Genomic DNA, 10,549 nt, shown 5'->3' with positions numbered 1-10,549 from the left:
AGCTGTGTCTGTGGTGTCTGGTAACCGCACTCAGGACAGGTGGGCTCCCCCCGCCCCCCAGGCACTTCCAGGCCGACCGCACCTGCTGCTCTGCATGAGGTGCCGGCTCCCGCGAGGATTTCGGCCTCAGCCACCTCGGGCAGGACTGCAGGACTCAGGGCGGCAGGCGGGCAGCGGCGGCTCACACGCAGGAAGTGCAGACGTGTGCCGTGCCGCAGGGCGAAGGGCAGACCCAGCACTGGCACGGGCGAGCGCTGGCTTTGGGAACAGCCGTCCTGCACTAAACCCGACGCTCAGAGCCCCCGAAGGCCTGCGCGGGCCTCCGGCAGCCGGGCCCGGCGGGCATCACCGCGCGGCCCAGTGAGGACGCGCGAAGCGCAACAGTCAACCATGGTCCTGACGACGGACAGGCGGTGGCCGCCTCTCACAGACATGAGATAATCAGAAACGAGACAGGGCGGCAGGAGACCGCCGTCTCACTAGGGGAAGAGCACTTTGGACATCTGTGATGCGTAGTTTAACATAAATTGTTTCTCTGGGTTTTTTTTTTTTTTTTTTTCAGTGATAAAACCAAACTGAGTAAAACTGAAAAATACAAGGGCTGCCTACAAAGAAACTAGTGCTTTAATTATATTCTCTCCTTTCATTTTTAGACCAAGTTTCCATCTGTACATTTTAAGAAAATAAACAACGAAGAGCCATTTCATTCTCCGCTTACCCTTCCGGGAGGCCAGTGGGTGGCTCTGCCAACTCACACAGAACTGGGCTAAGGAGCCAACGCTACTGAAGTCACACAAAAAGTACTCCATCGGGCTTTGTGGCAACGCACGGAGATGAGAACACTCAATTCACGGCACTCGGGGCTGGCGTCCCGGGCACGTGAGGGGACTGGGCACCGCTCTGTGCGCCATGCCACACAAGCCTTCCTCAGAAAAGGAAAAACAAATCTTCTCCTCAGACAGGACTGTCACAGGTAAGAGCCCCATGGATTTTATTCATTGCTTAGTCCTCTGGCGGCAGGGTTTCTGGGAAGGGCGATCTAAACGCAAACAGAAGTGATGTAGGAATTTGTTAGAAGGCTTCACTGGTTTTAAGAAGAAATTTACAATTTTGAAACACTATCACTGAATTACTTATTTTTGGCGAAAATATGAATAATTAAAATATACGACGTTTAAATTATACCAGCTAAAAAACTCCTGGACAAATTTTATCCTGGCTGAAACAAAATCTTTACGTTCCCCAAGCGAAGAGAAAGGACCAGGCCAGCTGGTGGGCAGGCACACCACGTGCTAAGTGCCGCCAGCCGGGGCTGAGTCTAAGCGGAGAGCTGTGGCCCCCTCGTTTACATTCCCAGGCACTTATGCTGTTTTAAGAACAGGTAGGAAGGACTTTTGTTACCTGGTGGCACGCCCCCTAATCTTTGCTGGATTGTTTCTAAATGGTGAATATATTCCGTCAAGGAACGTTCTGGATCTTGAGAAGCAGTCAGCGGTCTTTCTGATCTCGAAGCTGGGGATGGATTGGATCTTCAAACAAATAAACCAAGAAACAGTTGAACACACAGACGGTGAATGCGCCGAGTGCACAGATAGGAAATGGGGAACAGGGTAAAAGATGGCTCTTTCCTTTGTACCTTTTCTTTACCACAAAAAAAGCCCAGCTTTTAAAAAGTGGTACATAGTGCTTTAAAAACCAGCTTCTAGACAACCTGAGTTACAGTGAGTAATAACTACTGGATGTGACTTTATTCACTAACTCTCCGTGGATGATGCATCGTTCACCTCAGACCCACATGCTGGGACCAGGTGGCTCATGGCTCCAGCCTGTCACTTGTCACATGGCTCACTTGCCCTCATCACCCACAAAGAGGCCTTGGCCACCTCTTGTTGCCCCAGTAGGTATCGCCCGCCCAGGCCCTGGGGCCAGAGCCAGCAGGCAGAGTCTCTACCCGCCTGCACGATGGGCACCGGCGCCCCTACCCGCTCTGGGCCCAGCCAAAGCGGGTGTCGCCAGCAGAAGTGATCAGAGCTAGCGGCACACGCTGGTGCTCGACACTTGTGTGCTGCTTCTCCTGTCAGGACTGCTACACGAGACGTTGTCATCTCCTATAGTGCGGCTCGTACAGAGAGGTCATCGTCTGCAGAGGCCACGGGGCGAAGGGGCAGGGGCGCATCTCGCCTGGGCTACCAAGCGGCAGGCGGCGTGGCCGGCTGCTCTCCGAGGAGCACGCGAAGCAGCGGGCGCCACACGATTCCTCACGCGTGTGCGAAACGCCCTCGCACGTAAGCCCAGCCTCCCTGGACACCTGAAGGGGGGGGGTCCTAGTCCCAGAGAAGTCGCAGCTGGAGCCCTCAGTAAGCAACCGACACCCCAGACCCTGCACTGCAGCATGTGCGTGGGTTCTACCTCACGGGATGATTCACGTGGTGCGACCTGGAGCAGTGGGACTGGAGCCCCATCCTTCGCCAGGATCAGGGGAGGAAGCTCACGGTCAGGAAAACGGGTGCACCGTGGCAGCGGCAGTGAGGACCCACCACGCCCGCTCATGGCAGGGCCAGCCACACCGCACCGTGCGCACGCATGGGGCCTGGGAGGCCACTACGCACGACCGCGGCTCAAACCGGCAAGGTCAACAGGGAAAGTGTTTTTGCTTTTATTTTTAATCAAAATGATATTCTGTAACAAATCCTCTTAATTGAAAAGGCTTTTCTTCCCCAAATAACTTAGCTTTAACAGTGTCACTGTAATATCTCCATTGTCAACCGAGTAGTAAGGATAAAAATGCGCTATGTGGGCAAGAAACCCAAACCCCACAGAAAAGATTGCATAAAGCCAACCAGGGGCTGGCACATGGGCGTGGGGTCCCCTCAGGCGGGCCTGGGCTCCCACAGAGTGCACGCACGGCGGCTTATCTGCAGACGGACCCCTCCTGACGGCTGCCGATTGGTCCCGTCCAAGCCTCCCTGCAGAGCAGCAGCCTGGCTCACCTGTCCCTTCTGTGTGGGGAGGCTCTGGGCACAGGGTTCCTGGCGTGGCCGCAAGGCACGTCCCGGGTTGGTGGGGACTCACTGGTTTCGGGGGGAGACCGCCGTCGCGGTGGCACCGGGACTCCTTCCCCCAGAATTAAGAACAAAGAGATGAGGGAAACAGACAAGTGCATTTCAGTCTGAAAGCCCACCTACCGAAACTGAACACTTACATGCTTTAAGGGTCTAGACACATGGCAACTTTGAAACATTTTCAAAGTACCCAAGTCATTAAAGTCGTACTGAAAAAGCTCTAGAGGAAACCTGAGTTTCACCACCTGAGTTTCACGGGCCCCGGGGAGCAGCGGCCGGCCCTCATCCAGCTGAGGGGGGGCCCGGGGGCTGGGGCAGGGGCCTGGGGACCACCAGCGGCGCCCTGGGGCAACCTTTCCCCGAGGCCTGAGGCTGAGGAGGCGGTTTGATCCCCAGTAACAGTTAACAGGTGGAAAGCAAAGGTAGCGAAGGTCTCGGCCAGCGTCCCGCAGGTAGGAACCTGTCAGAGGCCGGCTCCCGCCAGGGCGCCTGCTGTGCGTGGGGACAGCAAGCGGGAAGCCCGGCGAGCCTGAGTGAGAGGAAGCAGCGGCGCCCTCACAGCAAAGGAGCGGCAGCCCGGGGCCTCCACTTCATTTCGGAGAATAAAAAAGACCTTTTCATTAAAGTTACCAGTTGATATATAAGGCTCTTCTAGATTTTTCAATTACTAGGTCCAGTTTTACTCATTAACTGTATGAACCCTGGTTTTCTTCGTTCTGTTTCCCAAATTAGAGCCTCTTCCCTAAACACCACCCGATGCCACGCTGACTGCGGTCGCCCACTCCGCCCCCGCGCGTTAGGCTCCCACCGGCCAGCGACGACGCGCTGCGCAGGCGCGAGGCGGTTCGCGGAGGCGGCCGAGGGTCCCGGCAGTCCCACCTGGGCGGGGTGCGCGGCCTCGCACGGCTCCCTTCCGATCTACTTCTTGCCATTTCCTCACCAAAAAACGCAACCTACACACAAAACAGAACAAACAAAAAACATTGGACACTAGAGTAAAACTGGAATGAAAATGCAACAAGTATCCCCACGTGACTGACAGCTGATGGGTCTTGGTGGCGGATCACCCGTGTCAGCAGGTCCTGCACACCTGACAGGACAGCTACCTCCATTACCTGTCCAGGGGCCCAGGCCCTGCCCACGGCCCAACATCCAGTTTAGGGGCTCCCAGACTGTGGTTCAAAATCAGTATATAACACTCCGTTCCAACCCGTCACCAAGCCGCCTGCCGGGCTCAGGCCAGCCAGTGAGCAGGATGTCAGGCGGGGGCGACCGGCCTGCAGCAGTGTGGGGCCCCTGGGCCCAGGTCCCCACACAGGGTCCCTGCAGAGGCAGCCTTCCTGGGCGGCCCCCACCAGCAAGGGGTGCTGGCACCCTGCCGAGCCCCGCCCGCCTACCAGGCACTTCGGGTTAAAAACGCTGCTGGCTTGGATGGCCGGCCCTCCCTTGACAGAAGGCCAGGCGCAGGTTCTGGGTCTGTTTTCCTGTCCCCACCCAGCTTCCTGGGACAGGGCATCCCCTCCAGGCCCAGGACGGACTGGTGGGTGGGGGAGTGGGTGCCCTGAGGCTGGAGGAGGCCTCCCCACCGCGGGGGCTCCCACCTGCTCCCCGGCGGGTACGCAAACAGCGTGGCCTGGGAAGGTGTCTCTGCCTGCGTCTCGCAGCAGACAGGGCTGCAGTTCTCAGTGGGGCAAATGTTCTCAGAAATTCAGCAAATTTTAATTATAAAATAAAATGGATCTCATCACTAATTTAGAAATCCGCACCAGGGAGTCACATGTCTGCTCCAACAAGGCCCCCTCGAGCACTCAGCGGCTGGGGGGGCGGGGGGGCCGGGAGAGTGAACCAGCCTCTGGCTGGGGGGCCGGTTCCTGGAGCGATGGGCCTCCCTTGGGCCCTGCAGCGGGGGTCTTACCCCCCCTCCCGCCTCACAGACAGAGGCCAGAAAGCGCCTGCACCACAAATGGCCGCTGCCCGAGGGACCAGTGTTCTCATGCACCCGGCCCCTCTCGGGTAACACAGACCTGACTAAAATGTAAGGAATGGGACGCTGAGGGACAAGGCAGTGTTCTGTGATAAAAAGGCACCCTTAAATATTTTCCTTTTAGAAGGTGGCAGTTCTGCATGTGATTTCTGGAAGACAAGTGTCACCTACATTTTCTTTAAGGCCTCAAGTATCCTTCGCCTTAAAAGAGAGTACGACAGACTCGGACGCGGAGCCCGGGACCCACCGCACGCGCCTCCCGTTACCTTGATATCGCAATCACGACCCTGACCGCCGTTCGGAACTTGGTGAAAGGCCGCGGCGGGGTGATCTTGTCTGCTTTGGAAGGGAACACCCCCAGGTGGGCGATCATGGAGAGTGTTTCCTGCTCAGAGTCCTGGAACCCGCCAATCAGCAGCAGCAGGTACTTCTTCTGGTAAATCAGGGCCTTTCTAAAGCTCTCTGCTCTCAGGCAACGCAGGTACAATTTTTCCACCTGGAAGAAAAGCGCTGCAGAACTTAATCGCAGAACAGACACCGTGCGGACAGGTCTGTGCTTTAAAAACAACCAGACCCCTTTCTCCTCCGCAGATCGTCATGGACATCAGCCCTGCGCATCTGCCGCCCACAGTCCGGCCTGGTGTACAAGATGACTGCAGACCACCCTCCCCCCGCAGCGCCCAAGCAGCCCCCCAGGGGCCCCATGAACCTGCTGCTAAGACGGTCCGAATGGGAGGCAGGGCGCCGGTCCGCGCTTCGTGGCATCACGGGTGCGGAGAGCGAGTGAACGGGGCTTGCGGCCCAGCCTAACGTGCCCTTTGCCCTCGGGCCGAGGGCCCACGCCCCGCTCCCCCTGACGCCCGGTGCACTGCTGGCCTAGGGCTCCCTCAGGCACGGAGACCACTGCCTGATGACACAAACTGCCCCGCTCTGCCGCTCAATTCATCAGCACAGAAACATGACTTCTGTGCACAACCGGACCAAACTTCTCAACTCCCCATATTTGTGACGACTTGGCCGCTAGAGCCAGTGTGCCTTCCGACTGTGAGCAGGCGACCACGCCCAGGCAGAGGCCCTCGCTGCAGCAGGCGAACTGGGACTCTAAGGGACTCTAACAGCACCACGGGGGCAGAGGGGGCGCGGCTGGACAGGCAGAGCCCAGAGGACTTCCAGGGAGGGAAACTACTCTGTGGGAGGCTATGATAGGGGACACGTATCATCACACGTTTGTCCAAATGCACAGAATGCACAACGCCAAAAGTGACCTGACGGAAACTGGGGACTCGGAGTGACAATGACGTCAGTGCAGGGGCTGTACACAAGTTCTCTGCGCCTTCCTTCGACTTCGCAGTGACCTGGAACTGCTCTCGAGGTAAAAGCATCAAATCGAGAGCAGCGTGGAGACTCCGCGGACGCCCTCCCGCCGCCCCCGGCTTGCTCTACCTTGACGTTGCCGGCATTCGCTTCTTCCCTGGCGGCCGGCGTGGGCAGGCCTGCGTCCGGGCGTCCTGGTGAGCTCTGCAGGGCCATCCTGTCCCGCTTCCGGGCCGACCTGTCCGGCCTCTGCAACAATCCCAGACAACGCCGCCTGCAGGGCCGTCTGCAGAGGAATGACCATCCCCTCCGACCCCAGCCCCAGTGAGGAGGTCACGTTCAAACGCCTCCTTCCTTCCCCGGCTCGTCCCCCGGGGCCTTCACAGGGTAAGGCATGCCATCGGGGGGACGAGAGCTGAGCCCACGGGAGGTTGGGCGTAGGTCTCCCCAACGCCAGGACACAGGCCGCGCCTGTGCCTCCTTCAGCATCTCTTCAGTGGTGCCCAAGTTGTCATGTGACATTATTAACCGGGTGACGAACACTTACGGGGCGATTACTACATGCCATTTACTCAAGTGCGACTGCACAAAAGGTATATTCTCGTTCAAAACAGAAAATCAAATATTTGTGAATTAACCTTGAATTCAAAGGTTTCAGCCTATTAAACACCCTCCCATTCTGTGGTCCTAGAAACGCTGACGGCTAAAGGCACAGACTAGTTGGGCTTTAGTGTCATCGCACCGCACGCCCGGAAACCACGCAGGAGCCATTCCCACAAGAGACGGGCACTGCAGCTTCCACGGCGTGACCAGGAGACCTGTCCGAACCGTGGTGTACAGGAACCCGGAGCTCTAACGGGGAACATGCTGACAGAAAAAGGGTTCCGCAGCGAGGGAATAAAGGGGCCACCCAGAGCAGATGGCCAGGACCAGCCTGTCACCAGGGCCAAAGTGAGCTCGAAGCACTCTTGGGGCCCTGTGGTCAGTGGCCTCCATCCAGCTGTTTGGAGCAGGAGTTGAAAAGGCAGCCTGGTCGTGCCACCCCACGACTGCAGGGCCCGCAAGCCAGCGACGCTGGGAGCAGTGCCCTCCCCGAGGCAGGACAGACCAGTGTCTCCCTGATTCCAAACACACGCGGGCTGGGCCTGGAAAGAACGCTCGAGGGGCACACTTCACCCCAGACACGAGGAGAAAACGCGCGGCCGCTGACTCTCAGCCTGCCCTTGCTTTTCTCATTGAGAACATCCGTTCCCCAGTTTGTCAGCTTCCTTACAAAGGACAAAAGCACCCCACCGGTGACCGCGTTTTAGTCCGCATGGGCCAATGGGGCACCCTAAAACAAGGAACCTCGAAACACCATGAGCAGTTTCAGAAAAGCCAACAGGGCAGGGAAGTGACATCAACAGCAGCTCTCGTCGAGATTAACACGTGAGCCTGTGTGACTGCTCCCGTCAGAGGACGAACATCCTGGATCTGCTGGGGACATGGCCCAACTCCACAGGACAGAGGTCCCTTCACCTCACCGCACGGAGCTTCGAAACTGACACACCACCGTCCTCGTGAGCGATCTCAACACCTCGTCAGCGGCTAGGGAACAAGCAGGAAGAAGCTCGGCCGGACCACAGAACACGTGGACCCGACAGTCACTGGGTCTGACTGACCTTTATAGCACACTCCACTAACGCCACCAGAAACACCAAGTCTGGCACCAAAAACTGCCCCAAAAAGGGACCACCAAGCCCAGATGGTTTCATTGGCGAATTTTTATAAATATTTAAGGGAGAAATAAATACCAGCCATGCATAATCTCTTCTCGAAAACAGACGAGGGACATGTCACAACTCATATTCTGAAGCCAAAACCAGACCAAGACAACACAAAACTCCAGATGAATGTCCCTTGAATGTCCCTCACCAACAAATGTAAGCAAACTGAATCCAGCAACATCTAAAAAAGCCAGGATGTGTCACGAACCGTTGACAGCATCTGCACGTTGACAGCTGTAACACGCTTAAGAGACTTCAAAAGATGTAAACACACGGGGAGACATGCCCAGGTCACGGATGGGAAGTTTCAGTGTAGCTAAGATGTCAATTCTTTATGCCTTTATTAAGATATAATTCACATACCACAAAACTTACCCTTTTAAAGTATACAATTGACTTTTAGTATTGCTTACAGGGCCATACAACCAACACGCGGACTCGAGGGCATTGCCATCAGCCCCAAGCCCTGTCCCGCTAGCAAGTCCCTCTCCACTCCCCTCTACTTCCTGATAACCACTAACCCGCTTCCTATCTGAACAGATTTGCCTATTCTCGCCATTTTATATAAATGGACTCATACAATATATGGCCTTTGATGGCTGGCTTCTTGCACTTACAATGACATTTTCAAGGCTTGGCCACACTGTGGCACGTATGTCAGATTTTCGTTCCTTTTTATAGCTGGATAACATTCCATTTATGGATATACCAGACGTTATTTATCCATTTTTCAATTACTGGGCAATTGCATTATTTTTGCTTTTGACCTATGATGAATAATGGAGACAGGAAAATTTGTGGACAAGGTTTTATGTAAACATATGTTTTCATTTCCAGGTAAACACCCAGAAGTGGGATCGCTGGGTCAGAGAGCTGTTCTGTCTACTTTGGGGAACCGCCAGATGGGTTTCCAAACTGGCCGAACCATCTTCCTTCCCAGTTTTCCCCACACTGATCTACAGATTTAACACAACCGCACTCGAAGCAGCAGGAGTCTAGAATTTATACTGAAGGACAGAGGAACCAGAATAGCCAAATAATTTGAAAAAGAAGAAAAACTGGGAGCATCCCCACTACCCGAAGTGAAGATGTAACATAAACCTACATTAATCAGGCCACTGGTGAAGGACAGACAGACAGCCCAGGGGAGCAGAAGAGAGTCCAGACGCAAATGCACAAGTCCTATTCACCGACCGCGGACAAAGCCACAGAGACACAAGGAGGAAGGACAATCTTTTCAATAAAGAGCCGGAAAACCTGGGTACCAACTCTCAGAAAAGCAACGCTCCACTTTCCTCTCAGACCATAATAAAAAATCGACTAAAATTGGACCGCAGACTTCAAAGTCAAGGCTAAAACTATGAAACTCTTGGCATGATCTATGAGAAACAGGCTGGTGCATACGACTCCATGAGGAGAGAGCAGACAGAAAACATCTGCTAACGACATTCGGACAAAGGCATCACATCGAGAGTATAGGAAAAAACTCTCACAACACAATGACAACAAGCAATCCCAGTTACGAATGAGCCAACCCTTTAACAGACACCTCAGCAAACAGTACACAGATGCCACTTCACATCCAGCGGAACGCCGCTCCAAGTCCCCAAGACACCAGACGCAGAGCAGCTGCAACACTCACGCTGTGCGGCCGTCCTGGAAAACACCGTGGCCACGCTGATGCGGAAGCTGAACATAAACTACCCTGAGATGCTGCAAACCCCCACCCTGGCGTTTATCCCGAGAATGAAATGCCCACCCACACAGCCCTGCACGCACTGTCCACAGGACAGGAGCACTGCGCATACAGTCGGGGCCTGGGAGTGGCCCAGGGACCCTTCAGCAGATGAATGGGTAAACCGAGGCACACACAGGCTGCGAACACAGCTCGGCAGTGAGGGGGAAGCAGCTACTAATGCGTCCAACAGCAGGATGGGCCTCAAACGCACCAGGAGGAAGTGGAGAGGCTTCACAGGGCCGCACTGCGGGTCCCCGCACAGGGAAGGCGCCAGGCTAGCTGGGTCCCAGGGGGTCTCTGCACACGTGACAACTCACGTGGCAGCACACCAGCAAAGGGCAGGTGTTCTCGTATGTAAGTCAAAAAATAATCTAAAAAGTTTTCATTGTAAAAAATGTACAGCAAAGCCACAAGCAAAAAATAACCTAAAATATAAATGAAGAAAAAACTTAGGCATTCCAGAAAAAAAGTCTATACTCAACTACACAATCAGGAAAATCATAAGTTATTTTCATTAGGTAAAATTCGAATAAAATGCTCATTTCACTAGATGATTATATTCTTCGACAAAATTTCCTCTCGTGAACGTGAATCAAACACCACCATCTGCGGCACAGGCCACACGGGACGTGGTGCACACAGGCCCGTGCCCGGGCGCTGAGCCCAACGCCCGCTACGACGCTAA

General features: G+C 55.0%; 1 protein-coding gene across 1 annotated transcript in view; it reads right to left on the bottom strand.

The window, feature by feature from the left end:
- Window positions 1-593: 593 nt before the first annotated feature.
- The window catches only part of PCNT (pericentrin), an 89,405-nt gene continuing 79,449 nt past the window's right edge, over window positions 594-10,549 (bottom strand). The window contains 6 exon segments of the mRNA XM_025040317.1: window positions 594-1,039; window positions 1,402-1,529; window positions 2,991-3,114; window positions 3,942-4,015; window positions 5,313-5,542; window positions 6,490-6,693. Coding sequence (XP_024896085.1) covers window positions 996-1,039; window positions 1,402-1,529; window positions 2,991-3,114; window positions 3,942-4,015; window positions 5,313-5,542; window positions 6,490-6,693 — 804 coding nt within the window. The 3' untranslated portion in view covers window positions 594-995.

Source organism: Pteropus alecto, unplaced genomic scaffold, assembly GCF_000325575.1.
Source record: "Pteropus alecto unplaced genomic scaffold, ASM32557v1 scaffold339, whole genome shotgun sequence".
NCBI lineage: Eukaryota > Metazoa > Chordata > Mammalia > Chiroptera > Pteropodidae > Pteropus > Pteropus alecto.
Note: the sequence above shows the minus strand (reverse complement) of the source record. Positions and strands in the feature narration are given on the sequence as shown.